The sequence below is a fragment of the Zygotorulaspora mrakii genome, chromosome 2 (genome assembly GCF_013402915.1).
Source record: "Zygotorulaspora mrakii chromosome 2, complete sequence".
Lineage (NCBI taxonomy): Eukaryota > Fungi > Ascomycota > Saccharomycetes > Saccharomycetales > Saccharomycetaceae > Zygotorulaspora > Zygotorulaspora mrakii.
Genome location: NC_050720.1, coordinates 1,204,743 through 1,218,951, shown reverse-complemented (window position 1 = coordinate 1,218,951; position 14,209 = coordinate 1,204,743). Strand labels below are relative to the sequence as shown.

The 14,209-nt window shown below is 39.7% G+C and overlaps 7 protein-coding genes across 7 annotated transcripts; 3 read left to right on the top strand and 4 right to left on the bottom strand.

The window, feature by feature from the left end:
• Positions 1-194: 194 nt before the first annotated feature.
• HG535_0B06190 (uncharacterized protein) lies at positions 195-4,322 on the bottom strand (the record flags this gene model as incomplete). The annotated part of the gene is made up of 1 exon (XM_037287407.1): positions 195-4,322. One exon carries the CDS (start codon positions 4,320-4,322, stop codon positions 195-197), a length of 4,128 nt encoding a protein of 1,375 aa, XP_037143302.1.
• A 3,755-nt stretch (positions 4,323-8,077) lies between these two features.
• On the top strand, positions 8,078-8,866 carry VOA1 (Voa1p; the record flags this gene model as incomplete). Its single annotated transcript, XM_037287406.1, has 1 exon — positions 8,078-8,866. The coding sequence occupies one exon, from the start codon at positions 8,078-8,080 to the stop codon at positions 8,864-8,866; it is 789 nt and encodes a 262-aa protein (XP_037143301.1).
• A 127-nt stretch (positions 8,867-8,993) lies between these two features.
• On the bottom strand, positions 8,994-9,230 carry VMA21 (Vma21p; the record flags this gene model as incomplete). The annotated part of the gene is made up of 1 exon (XM_037287405.1): positions 8,994-9,230. One exon carries the CDS (start codon positions 9,228-9,230, stop codon positions 8,994-8,996), a length of 237 nt encoding a protein of 78 aa, XP_037143300.1.
• A 182-nt stretch (positions 9,231-9,412) lies between these two features.
• Positions 9,413-10,261, top strand: SRB5 (Srb5p; the record flags this gene model as incomplete). Its single annotated transcript, XM_037287404.1, has 1 exon — positions 9,413-10,261. The coding sequence occupies one exon, from the start codon at positions 9,413-9,415 to the stop codon at positions 10,259-10,261; it is 849 nt and encodes a 282-aa protein (XP_037143299.1).
• A 95-nt stretch (positions 10,262-10,356) lies between these two features.
• NOP7 (mRNA-binding ribosome synthesis protein NOP7) lies at positions 10,357-12,162 on the bottom strand (the record flags this gene model as incomplete). The annotated part of the gene is made up of 1 exon (XM_037287403.1): positions 10,357-12,162. The coding sequence occupies one exon, from the start codon at positions 12,160-12,162 to the stop codon at positions 10,357-10,359; it is 1,806 nt and encodes a 601-aa protein (XP_037143298.1).
• Positions 12,163-12,438: 276 nt separating this feature from the next.
• Positions 12,439-12,978, top strand: GTF1 (glutamyl-tRNA(Gln) amidotransferase subunit F; the record flags this gene model as incomplete). Its single annotated transcript, XM_037287402.1, has 1 exon — positions 12,439-12,978. The coding sequence occupies one exon, from the start codon at positions 12,439-12,441 to the stop codon at positions 12,976-12,978; it is 540 nt and encodes a 179-aa protein (XP_037143297.1).
• A 115-nt stretch (positions 12,979-13,093) lies between these two features.
• Positions 13,094-14,161, bottom strand: PCP1 (rhomboid protease PCP1; the record flags this gene model as incomplete). The annotated part of the gene is made up of 1 exon (XM_037287401.1): positions 13,094-14,161. One exon carries the CDS (start codon positions 14,159-14,161, stop codon positions 13,094-13,096), a length of 1,068 nt encoding a protein of 355 aa, XP_037143296.1.
• Between the last annotated feature and the right edge of the window lie 48 nt (positions 14,162-14,209).

Here is a 14,209-nt window from a genome sequence, read left to right as displayed (position 1 = left end):
GTTGTAAACGTCTCGTGATAGATTATCATCCGATATCTTTGCATTATCGATTGACATTCTGTTAGGGTTTCATCTGACTTCGTTTATTTTGTTTTACAGACCAATTGTCTCTTTCTGATTCTTATAAGTCATCTCTTTAATATATCTTACAATCTCGATTTATATTTCAACATACCACCCATGGTTCAATAATGCTATTTCACCCATGAATGAGTAAGCTTCTTGAATATGGCTATTGATGTAGGCTTGGTCAATATGTCCGCATAGTTATCTTCTGTCTTTATGTATTCGAACTTCAGATCGTTGCGTCTAGCTTCATCTCTTAACCTGAAAGCTCGTGTCCCGAAGAAACGATTTCTGAACGCTCTTGAATCTTCACTTTGGTCCTCTACTATTGATATAGTAGGTTTTGAGTCAGTTAATATCTTCGATCTAAGTGATGATGATGGATCAATTTGTTTTACTAGGCATGCTAATCCTTGTAACATTGGGACTGATTCGCTTACCGCATATATTTCCGCTTCGGTAGATGATATGACACGCAGTTTTTCGCTAGATGATCTCCCACCGATGACTTTTCCATTTAGGCAGTAGTAATGGCCCAATTGTGATCGGAATCCTTCTTCATTCGCAAACGATGCGTCAGTGATAGCGGTAATCCTATTTGTCTTGGTGTGCTTGTTGGCATGCCAAATCAGCTTTTTGTGTTTTGACTGCCACACGAAGTTCAACAGCTGTTTGGTGAGTTTCTCCACTTGCTCTGAGGGGTATAGTGTATGCTGAGCTAGGATGTTCACGTAATATAGAATATCGAATCTATATTTGTATCCCACATATGATAGCAATCCTATAGCCTTCTGCATTTGCTTAACCTTTTCTTTGTAGTCGTCTTCTTCAACGACCAGATTATCTTTGTGGATGTGTTCACCTGGTGTGCCTGGCACAAGAAACTTCTTGTTATCCTTTTCGATATCAAAACCTAAATGTGGAAGCTTTTCGCTTAAGGAGTTTTCCATTCCTATTGTCATTTTCTTTCCGAACGTATATTCTATTTCCAGTCCTAGAATATCGTATGTGGCCATGTTGTTTTCGTCTAATTTCCCATCGTGGATCACTTTGGTCTCGAACTTTTTCTTTAGAGTTTTGACTAGTTTGTTTGCTGCCTTGATATCTTTGGACAGGACGATCATGTCGTCTACAAAGAGGCATACAAAACATTCATTTTCATCTTTGAACACGCATGGCCAACCGGTTAATTCTGTCATGTTGCAAGAGTTGGTTAAGTAACTGCCAATCATCTTGTACCAGTTCGCTCCGCTCTGCTTAAGTCCATATAGTGACTTGTTCAACTTGAATGCTTTTCCTTTGAGCTTCATGTGTGGAGGTGCTCTGATGTACAGATCTTCTTCCAATTCAGCGTATAGGTACGCTGAGGATATGTCTAATTGGGTGATAAACATTTTCTTGTCTAGTGCTATGTTGAGACTGGTCATCAGTGCGTAATGATGTACCGTGTTTGCTTTGAGGTCTTCTTTGTAAGTTCCAGCCTTCTGCTGGTCACCTCTTGCAACGAATCTGCATTTCTTCCTTCCATCTCTCTTAGTGTTGAAAATAAACATGGAGTTTATTATTTGTTGTCTAGGGATCGTCTTTTCTTTTATAGGTTTGTTAGGATCCCAGGTCTTCATTTTGATCAATTGGTCATATTCCTTCATGTAGGCTTCGTTGTATCCTTTTGCATCATTTTTATCATCATTATTGACAATTGCCTCATAGTAACTTAAGGAGGGTTTAACATGAGGAGTTGGATTCGAGTGTACTGCGTTGACATAAAGTATATGACGCTTTGGTCTCTTGCGTTGAGTCCTATCTTCAATTTCACCTAGAGCTAAACTACTTTTTCTTTTTGTACTTGGTGGCTTTACCCTCGGGATGTCGCCATTACGGTACTGAAAAATTCTATTCTTTCTTTCTTCTAAACTTTTAGCATTAACTTCTGGAGACTGATCGTTACCACCCACATTGGAGATAGACTCAGGTGTTTCGCTATCGGGAGTTGCTACAGTAGTACTCTCTGGTACGGGGGAGTCTTCCTCGCTGGGAAGTGGATCGAGTTCTGCTGTGGAGGTCGATGATGTGGTGCGCTCGTCTTCCGTAGTAGGAGCAACATCATCGTAAGCAGATGCCTGTATTCCGACCGTGGATGCAATTGCACTGCTTGGGTCAATATCATTATTGATGGTTCTTCTTGAGACGGTATCGGGAATTGGATCCGGTGTCTTAGTGTTGTCAATGATGGCGGACGATGGGTGATCGTTTGCTGGATCATTTATGGGGTTTGACGTTGGTTCATTCTGCGTGGGCTGATCGTCACTTTCTGTATTATCATAGGTGACAGCATGGTTTGCGCTTTGAAGATTGATTCGGGGATCTTCATTGATCATGTTTGAACCATGTTCCTCGATATTATCAGCGATCTCGTCACTGGTATGTTCAGGAGGATCATCATTGGTATGTTCCGGTGGATCATCATGGATGTCTGGTCCTAGAACATCATTGTTGCCCTCGGGGATATACTCTGGTATGACTTCAGTTGTATCTGTGGTTCCAGTTTGGATGGGGTCATTACCACCCGACGAGGTAGATAGGTTATCGGCTGTTGGGGTTGGTGATACAGGCCTTTGATGAATGGTACCACCCGAATGGATTGACACATCCATTTCCATACCACCCGAATGGGTGGACATATTATTATCGAATTCACCGTCCTGTCTGGCTTCGAGTTGATCAAGTAGGGGAGCAATGACTGCGTCGGCGTCATCTGTCCTGTCATGAGGATCACCCCGAATTATCAGGTAGTTCGTAGTGTCAGTGACGGTATGTTTCGATGGGATGTATATTAGATAGCCATGGGATTCCGCGGATGGTGTGAGTGCGAATCCCACTATACCCCGTGGTCTAAGTTTGTTCTTTGGCGGATTATTTACCATGACACGTTGTCCAAATGGTAAAATAGTGCTGACATCTAGTCCTGTCAGGCCTGCTTTGGCCCTGGAGGAAGTGCCAACACTGGACGTTATTAATGAGTTCCTCATTAGCGTCGAGAACTGCACTGCATAGAACCAAAGATGTAATGGTAGATTGCTACTGCGAAGCAGTGTCCGGCAATCATCGAGCAGTGTATAATTAAGGCGTTCAGCTACTCCGTTTGCTTTTGAGTCACCTACGGAAGTGTAGCACGGGATTATTCCGTACTCCTTGAAGAAGTTACGAATTGTCTTATTAGTATATTCGGATCCTCTGTCCATTTGGAAGCTGCGTACCTTTGTGTTGAACTGGGTTTTAACCATATTTACCAGTTCGCGAAACTTTGAGGTAACCGTTTCAGCTTCTTTATTCCACAAGCCAAAAACCCATCTAAATCTCGTGGCTTCATCTGTGAATGCCATGAAGTATGATGGTGACGATGTGGGCATGTGAGGTACAGGTCCAAAAATATCGGTATGCAAGAACTCGAAGGGTTGATAGGATTTTTGGTATGTCAATCTGGAACCCACCAAGTGTTTGTGCTTTTTGCTTTTTCCGCTCACACAATCCTCACACTGGAAGTTAGAGTATCCGGACCAATCTATGTCATCCATGGATAAATTTGTCAGCATCCCTTGCTTAATGGAATCTCTTAAAGTTTTAATGTTGACATGACCTAGGAGCCGATGTATAAATTCCATAGGGAACAATGGTTGTTTTTGAACGTTCATGACGTTCAACTTTTTGTGTGGTTTATGGATATATTTTGCCGGTATCCAATAGTAAGGTCCGATCTTTTTGATCCGTGCTACCATTTTCCCTTTATTATTAGTTACTTGGGAATTGTTGAAGTCGACGGTGATTCCGTTTTTTTGGAGCTCATGGAGGCTCAATATGTCGACATGTGGCACTGTAGATGCCACTGCCTCTGTGTGAATAATGGAGGTACCCGGGAAGCTTAGCTGTAGGTCACCACTGACACTTATGGGGATCTCACGATCTTGCGCGTCAGCTATGCCTATATTGGGGTGTTTATTAATGTTGTGAAGGAGGCCTGGGTCGCGAATTACTGATATGGCGGCCCCAGAGTCAATCAATAGATGTTGGTTATCTTCAACTAGTTCACCAGTTTGTGGTGTCTTCGTCATACTCGGACGTTTCTTCTTCGAATTCTGGAGAATGCCTAAGTAACTCTGTGTCGCTGGTGAATCCGATTTTATGGATACCCTTACGATAGTTAGGCTTTTTCTCCTTTCGTGAATTGATGGAGTGTTTTGGTAGTTTATCTTTGACATTTGGGCATTGAGGAGCAAAATGGCCCTCAGAGGAACACTTGTAACAATGTCTGTTTGTTACTGAAGGTGATGTTTCGGATGTATGTTTCTTATTTTTTATCAATCTGTCATATGTGCGCAATACACATTTAGAAATGCCTGCGATTGTGTTCAGGTCGTATTCCAGGTAATGATTCTCCCTAATCTTTGCATATTGACCGTGCAAATTTTTGAGCAGGTATTCACAAATTATGTCTTCTGGGATGTTGGAATTTGTTGCTTTAAGTTGACTATAAAGCTCTTTCACTCTACTAGTATAGTAATATGAATCTTCAGATCCGTCGTAACTTATTGTGGTTAGTTCTCTCCATATAGCGGATCTAAGGTTACTGTCTTCGGATACATGACATAGGATAATTCGGAACAGGTCGTGTCCTCTTTTTATTGCGTCTTTGACGCTCTTTGGATAGGCTGTTTCCTTCACATATGTTTTGAAGGAATTAATGATGAAAGCCTTTTCGCTCTTCGTGGCGTCCCTCTCAGATTCATTTAATCTGTCAGGTATGATATCACCTAGCTTGTTGTCTTCCAGAAATCTTTTGAATGATCTCATCCATCTGGGAAATTCCGAAGGATTACTGATCTCATCCAAGTCTGGTAACACTTGTTCATTGTTAGACTCTTTAGCGGACTCAGAAGTGGTATCATCTTCTGATCTCTGGTCATAGAACTTTCGATATTGCTTGAACTGATCGTTCAGCAGTTTTTGCTGGTACATGAATGTTTCATAGCTAGTGGCCGGAATGTATTTTATTCCGTCAGCATTCATATTCCAGTTGAACATGCCATTCCCCATTGGTGGCACCATTGGTGGCGCAATTGGAGGATATGGACTCGGCCATGGGTAAGGGTAAGTATAACCTTGTGTGGAACCAGTGTGTTGATAACCCGCATCGTATGCGCTTGATTTAGGGGAACCTTCCTGTTTGTTATCAACACTGGCCGGGATTGAAGGTTGCAACGAAGGAAAGTCTCTTTGTGAATCACTCAAGTTGGGATCAGTGCCATTGTTACTAATTTCCGAAGAGTTTGATTTCTCACGAGACGTAAACAAAGAATCCTCCGCTTCTCTACTCATTGAGAAGGGAACTTTAGCGGCGCTACCATATTTATAAAGAATGTTTTCTTCGGCGTTGTCGATAGTAACTTGGTTTGACATTGATGATGATACTATGATATTCAATTATAGAGATATATAATTCCTTGGTTTTCTATATCATGAATTGAGATAAGACTAATTGAACTTGGATTAACATCTGGAAAATACGTCAGTATTTATACCTAATACTTCGCACCTATTGAACCATAAGAGAGGACGACGAGTGAAGAATTTTCATCGTCATCACACCATTTCTAGTCCCATAGAATCCACAGTACAACTGTTATTTCATGTTCCATGCCATAGACTCCTTCGTAGTCAGACTCCTGAGTTGTAAACGTCTCGTGATAGATTATCATCCGATATCTTTCCATTATCGATTGACATTCTGTTAGGGTTTCATCTGACTTCGTTTATTTTGTTTTACAGACCAATTGTCTCTTTCTGATTCTTATAAGTCATCTCTTTAATATATCTTACAATCTCGATTTATATTTCAACAATATATAATTCCTTGGTTTCCTATATCATGAATTGAGATAAAACTAATTGAACTTGGATTAATATCTGGAAAATACGTCAGTATTTATACCTAATATTTCGCACCTATTGAACCATAAGAGAGGACGACGAGCGAAGAATTTTCATCGTCATCGCACCATTTCTAGTCCCATAGAACCCACAGTACAACTGTTATTTCGTGTTCATTCCATAGACTCCTTCGTAGTCAGATTCCTGAATTGTAAACGTCTCGCGATAGATTATCATCCGATATCTTTCCAGTATCGATTGACATTCTGTTAGGGCTTCATCTGATTTCGTTTATTTTGTTTTACGGACCAATTGTCTTATTTCTGATGCTTATAAGTCATCTCTTTAATATATCTTACAATATCAATTTATATTTCAACAGTTTATGCATCAATAGAGTCCATAGAAAAGTATGAGAAGGCTCTCAAGACTGACAACAACCAAGGGCTCCCACTATCATATAGAAGTCATCCGAATAACTCATTATGCAAGGTGCCAGGGTTTCCATATCTGTTTCTATCACTTTACAGCCCATCCTTTCTTGAATAAGCCCTAAATCGATTTGTATCCTGATATGTCAGAGTTTTGCCCAAACTTAGCTTAAAAATGTACAAAGATCAACTAAAATTCATAATACAATACGCGCAAGCTCGTTAAGACGATAATCACCAACATTTCGGTTTTTGCTTGGCAGTAATTAAGCGAAAGTGTGAATTCTCAGGCTGTATGAGCATACTTAGGAGGTTTTTTAAGCGCTAATGACCTGATGGATATCATACCATACACCTGGAGAAGAGCAAAGAGAGAAATTTCGAACCTCGAGAAAGACTCCTTTCTAAATTGTTCAAGGCCTATGTCGAAGAAGCGCCATATCCACCAAAAGTCAAGCGATTTTTAAAGAAGCGCTCGACTTGTTCGATATAATCTTGATACAATTTTTAGAATTGAGAGATATAAATGTCTGTTATTCAGATTATAAATATGACTCGACTAAGACTATTGCAACAGTGGACGGTCAGAGCGGAGACCCAAGTACAATCAGAAACCGTTTTTAGGGGCTACAGCATTCACGACAGTAAATCATGCGCAAAGACAGTTCGAAGAAGAAATTTCTACTTCTTTTTTGAACTCCTGCATCTATGAACCATTGATAGCAAGTCTAAGACTGCCACATTGAGTCTCACGATTTAATGTGAATATACAACAACGAAAGACAACAACGAAAGACGTTTTGACGAAAAAATACTAAACTGCCGCCGACTGCAGTACACAAGAATAGTACGTTGAAGCGGATACTGAAGCCAAATTAAGGGACTGCATTTAGAATATTTTTACAAGAATAGAGTCCGATTTAACATAGTATTCGGCTCATCATAATTGCGAGACGTTTATGTCTATGAAGTAATTTTATAGTATCAGTTGTCGAATGACAGCTATCCACTTCACTAAATGAAATCAGAAGCGTGGATTGATGAAGCCATGCACTGTGGGCATGACAAGTTTCACTTATTGTGTTTATCTTTTTAGTAGCGTAGTTCATCGATACAAAAATGTGCACCTTTTTCATGAGAGTTGAGCTTAGTTTTGTTTTGTTTCACGATATGAGAAACCACTAACCTGTATATATGTATACTTATTGTCACAATTGTACCATTAGCGCAAGGTAGTTTGCTATCAACAACTCTACTGGGTGAGGTACTCCCTCGATACTATTCACCATATCTGGTGATCAATTCGCTTCTACACAAGGAATGCGGCCTGCTGCAATGACGAAAAACTGATTAGTGACGAGAGAAGACATATGCAGTTAACGAGAGGTGCTGCAAGCAATGTGGACTACTATTGTAGTTTGTATTAGCTTGTTTTAGCTTGTTTTAGCTTCAATCCAGATGCCTGACAGAGTGTAGTAGAAATCGCATCGAACGACTGCCTTTTTTTTTCACTTCCAGATTTACAGCCACAAGGGGAGTGTGCAGCAGCTTATAATCAGAACTACTAGAAGTAACTTCGCATCTCAACAAGGTGATTCAAGGTTGCTAGAATACTATCAGGACTCCGAGGAGTAACAGCGTGAACATATTTTGTTATGGTTGTCAAGTCTCTCAAGTCTCTTTTATTTGGCGTTGCGGTGCTTTTACAGCTTGTAGCGCTAGTAACAGCCTCTACAACGTATGCTACTATAAAGTCAAAAAGCCATCCACATGGAGTCAAGAGTATTTCAGACTTGGTAGAGGGTGCGAGTGATGTGGATCCCCTTGTTATATTCCAATTCAAAGAGTTCCCTCTACTACAAGAGTTCTCACGTTTTGACGAGAGCTTACCGTTTTTGACTTATCTGTTCCATCGTCAAGACAGTGTCGAATTGAACAACCAGCATATGATCCATATCGATAACAAGATGGTTGAATTCGAGACCTTTGAAATACTGGAGTTGCCCTCTTCACCCTCAGTGCACCTATATGACAAGCATCTCGAAGGCAAGCAAGTCATTTTGTTCGATTTTCAAGATGCTGAATATGATATTGTGGAATTGGACGAATTCCTTGAGTCAATTTTTGGGTTCGTTTCTCAAGAATATATGTCTTTCGACGTTGACGATGTTGTGTTGAACATAAATAATGATTCGAAAAAATCATCAACCTTACAGGTATGGTCAAGCGTGTCTACAGGTCTTAAAGAGCGTAAAGGCACCGAAAAAAAACCTGTTGATAATGATAAGTTGAGTGATATTTGGACTGAAGGTTTGATAATGTGTTTGTTAGTCTCTCTCTTTTTGATAGTACTTCTGGTTATCGCAATATCTTGGGTCGGCAGTATAGATATTAGTTACGGTGCATTGGAAAAATCAACTAATCCATTAAAGAAGAGTAACTGATCCAACAAAAGTTAAGTCATAAAATATAAATTTTACATAATCATACACATAAATAGCCTTTTGTCGAGACAAGTTAAAAAAGTGCATATTTGTCTTTTTTGAAGATCTAAAGTGGTTCATTAGGCACTCATTTCTCCTTCTTGCCATCCTTCTTTGGGCTCGAATCAGAATCCTCAAGAAATGCTGCGACGATGTATCCTATTAGCACCAAATTGGCTGCACCAGCAGCTAAACCACCACTTAGGATATTGTTATTAGTGTAATTATGCATAACGAAAAACGTTGATAGCGGAAAGATAACCATAGCAACCGTGAAAAATATTAGCTTCTGTATCACAGACTTTGGTATTTCTGTTACAGCCATGATGCCTCTTGCTTTTGTTCTGTGGGCGATACCTTATTTTGTAAGTTAATGTTGTAAGAAATATCAGGAAGAGTGAGAATTGTTAATACGTTATATGTCAAGCCACCGGAAGAAAAGACAAGAAAAAGAGAAAAGACAAACAATCAGTGAACACAGGTTAATCTTTCCTCCTTCGAGTAGTCATGGTACATCAATTGAGCTTATTTGGTACAATAGACGATAAGTCTTATGACTTATTCTTGTCCACGATGTCTATTCTCTCGGGAACACCACCAGTGCTGTTTGCGAATATTACGAATGTGTGGACGACAAATAAATCATATGAGTTTGAAAGAGTGAACTCAAAAAATCAACTCACGGAATTGAATAGAATAAAAGTGAGCAAAAGTCTGCCACTGCAGTTTTTAATTGTCGAAGATGATTCTGTTTTGTCACATAAGCTTCTAAAGAAAATAGGGCAACTGGAAGCGCCTATAGAACCTTCTGCACTGGAGAAATATGTACAAGATATAAAGTATGAACGAGCTTCCTCTTTAGGGGACGATTCAAAGATGGATGTTGATGCCAGTTCAATGTCAGAACCAGAAGCAGAGCCATGGGCATTGAGCATGTCTGATATTCCAGCTGCGGGAAAGAGTCGGAAAGTGTCGATGCAGACAATTTCTGAGTCCATAATTCTGACCACTGGAGGTACTAATTCATCAACATCAAGCTTTTTGAAAGAGTTAGGATACGTCCCTGAGTATCGATATATTACCGTTGGCGTTAAGTTTTACATGGCGAATGACATGGTATTAGATATACAAAAATTATGGGATCTAAGAAATGACAGAAGCTTACAGATAACTAAAGGTGGTTACCTGATAAAAGCATATGTCAACGTGAACAGATCCACTGATATTGAACGTATAAATCAAGCGGAGACTGCGTTATTATCATTACAAAAAGAGCTACAAGGTTATGTTGATCTGGTAGTTCCAGACAGAAAGGCCATGGATTCAAGATTGAATAATATGGGTGATATTATATAATAGTTGAAAATCTTTTTTATTGTAGATTTGTAGTGTACATAGAGGTGTAATATGAATGAATTTTGATGACTTATAGAAACTCTGAGGCAAAACTCCTACTGTTTATTTTCCAATTTCTTTAACTTATCCTTTGCCTTGGAAATTTGCTTCTTCTTCTTCTTGAGTTGTTCTACTTTGTCTTCCTTCTTAGCATTTGAGTACTGCATTTTCTTGTATAGTTTGCGTTGCTTATTGCTCATCATAATCATCTTCAAGTCCTTCTCCTCGTCATCTTCACTTACTCCCTTTCTCTTTTTGCTCTTTGATTTCGATTTCGTGGAATCATCAGCATCGTTAGTTGCGGTATATGTGACACCGCTTGATTCCAATTCTAGTTCTTTTTGACGCTTCAAATCTTCATCTCCAGAGTCATCGCCATCGACAGGGGCTGCGGGAACTGCAGCTGTAGAATCAACATGTTCTTCAGCTTCAATTTCGTTTTCACTTTCACTTTCACTCTCACTTTCATCGTTTTCTTCGACCTTCTCAGTAGGATTGTAACCAAACTTATCACCCCATGGACTCAAATGTGGAGGCAAGGATTCACCTGGTAAGTATAAATTAGCTGGTACAAGCTCACCATTGTTCAAACAATCAAAGATCCATTGCGGCTGGATGTATGTCCTACCGGGTACCTTGTTTTTCAATACTGGCCTGTCAACAATTTGATGCGTAATTTTCGATAAATTGATCTCATTTTTGGAGTCAAGTTGATCTAAACCAGATTCACTTATAACAGATCCACCGCAAGATAAGATCAAAAACTCAATAATATCGATAGGAACTTCTCTGCCCACATAGAAAACGAAACCTGAAAACAATGTTGCTACGGGTGAGCCGAAATTGCTTGGTTGTTCCAACTCATCCCCTTTATTTTTAGTATTATCTTCAAAGGTATCAAGTTCTGTAGTTTCGACTTGCTCATCATCGATTACTTCGTTATCATCATCTTTCTGCTCTTCGTCAAGTTTCTTTGCCGAAATCAATGTAGCTGCGTCCAAGGTCTTGGCATCAGAGGTTGAAGATTCTGGCTGATTAACAGATAGAGAATTTTGATCATCTTCGTTTTCCAGAATGTATGAAGCTAAACCACTTACAATCTTGCTCTTTTCAACATCTAACTTTGGTGGGTAAACTAATCCACTATCCGTGTACAACTTATAAATGACAAAATGCAGAAAAGTAGAGTAAAATTCCAAAAACGTTAACATAATTCTAAAGTCAACATCACTTGGCATATTCTCTGGAAATTTGAATGGTACTAACCATCTTACTTCTTCACCTCTAATGTCTGCCTGATAATAAACACCTTTAATGGAAACGAAAACTTTTCTCAAGAGGCGTTCTCTAGCAACATATGCTAACCATTGATTGCATATGGTTTGCGCTTGTCTCGTAAGCATAGAAGATACTTTACTTGTAGCAGGCAAATTTGCAAAGAGAAACAACATGTTCAAAGCATCATCGACATCTCTCAATGCATCCGGGAAACTAGGATAACGTTCTTTGATAAGATGATCCAGCTGATACGGTTTTCTATTTTCTTCCAGTTTTTTAGCAGCGGAAACTTGACCTCTGCCCAATGCCTTAGTTAGCTTTTTAGCAAATGTCTTGTGTTCTCTAAACTTTGCCAATACAGGCTCATGCATCAAATATTTAATGTCCTTAAAATAGTAAAATGTTGTTGGTGCGGTGGATCCCTTGTTAGCCTTCTTCTTATTTCTTGGTTCTCTCGGATAGATTCCCTTGAAAATACACAGTCTTCTAAAATCAGCCAGGGAAACCTGCAGTCTTTTCACCGCCTGAGTCCTGGTGATGAAATTCTTGGCGTTACCTCTGGTATTCTTCTTCTTAATTCTCATGGTGCACTTTCAACTAAACTGCGCTGAACTCCTGCTGTCTTGAAATATAGTCAAATTGAATATGGTAATAAGATTCCACTACGTATTTGTAGTATTCTCATCTCATCTCATCTCATCGCTTTTGCATTTTCAGAAAAATGAAAATTTTTCGATATTAAAATCTAACATCGCTATGGACGTGTAAGGCTTATCAGATAGAGATATCAAAAACTAGATCACAATACGTTAAAATAAAGTGATTAGTAGCTTGGTAAGCCTTTGAAGTGAATATTAGTTATGTTCACAAGTCGATATATCTGTAATCGCTCCAAATATATAAGATTTATAAGAGTGGTCTGCCGGCGCTACTCTTTGAAACCTGTTGTGGGTAAAAAATTCACTACAATTGATCAGGTGAAAGAATATATGTCAAAGGAGACTTGGTCTGTCGCTGAGTACTTGGACTCTTCTGCTATTGAGAAAGATGCGTTGCCCTCCAGAGAGACTGCCTTGAGGGTACTGAAATTGTCAGGACTGCCAAGTGAGGGAAGCGACATAGACGTGATACGAGGGAAATTAGGGAAGCAATTGCTGCTCATAAACAAGCTGCATAGTATCCCGTTAGAGGACAAAAATATTGATGCCAAGGATGCCCGTATTATGCCAAGGCATGGAGTGCCGCTAACCTACGAGAAACTCGTCGCAACGATCGAGAGCCAAAAAAAGAATCCAGAGACTGGTGAATTGGATGATTCATGGGATAGTACAGGATTAGCCAAGCTGAAGAAGGATGGGTATTTAGTGGTAAGAGGTGGATTAATTACAAATAGAGACTAAAATAAAGGCGGAATGCAAGGCAGCACTATCTGATCATATTTTGAATGCTTATCTTTTTGCGCAGCTAACATGCGTGATATTAGCAACTGTATATACACGATACTTACTGAGTATTTCAAAACCATCTTGTTAAAGATTGCAACCTCTTCTCTCTTTGTTTCTTTGCAAGTTCACTGATAATGTAGCCATACAGAACACCCATTAGAGAGCCCCCTAGATGAGCAGCATAGTCAAATGACCCCCATCTGAACACACAACCAGCTGCATTCCATGCTGCAGCTCCTAAGAATGCTACCCATGCTCCTCCTGGTATAGGAAACACGAATAGCAATATCTTGGCATGTGGGAGCAAGTATGAAAAACATCCAAAAACGCCGAATAACGCACCACTTGCACCTAAGCTAGGGCTCATCATTGCAATACGCGCAATTCTCGGATACCACACTGAAAACAGGGAGCCTGCAATTGCGCTGTTCATGTATAAGGAAAAGAAGTTTGAGGCTCCTAGCATGGTAGCCAGGGATGTCCCAAAAGACCACAAAGCCAACATATTCATACCTAAATGCCACAATTCTTGATGAGAAAATGCACTTCCAATCAATGCCCATTTACTATACATGCGGTCCTTCTCGAGAAGCATATATCTTTGTAAATATCTCCAAGATCTTGGCAATTTCCACAAACAAAATACACCTGCATTTATCCCTAATATCGCATACACAAGATGGGTTGGATTTCGCTCGAAATGCGTGAAAGGTGGAATATAGTGGAATACATATGGAGACAGTATAAAGATTCCAGTCATCATGGAAAGCCCAACAAAAGTCAGCTTCCCTATTGTATTCCCATCATTATATTGGTATTGCTGGAAGCGATTCAAACTGTTGTATCGGCTTCTAGAATCTGCTCCTCTGAAAGCATCTCTCCATCTCGATTTAAACGGACTTCCCTTGGAGAAAAGCCGCTTTGATGTAAAGTTTGCTTTCAGTAGTTTCAACTGGTTCAGCTTGCCCAGCATCATCTTTGGCCCAAATAATGACGACACTAATGGTTTCCGTAGGCCATTACTCAAAAAGAAGTTCTTTCCACAGGTAGTGAAATATTGGGAGCCCACTGGTATTTTCAACATGTTTCGCTTTAAGCCTAACCTACTGTATTCAGGGGGGTATTTTAACCATTGCATCGTGAATAGATATCCATACTTTTAACTATTTAGATGCTATAGTTACTT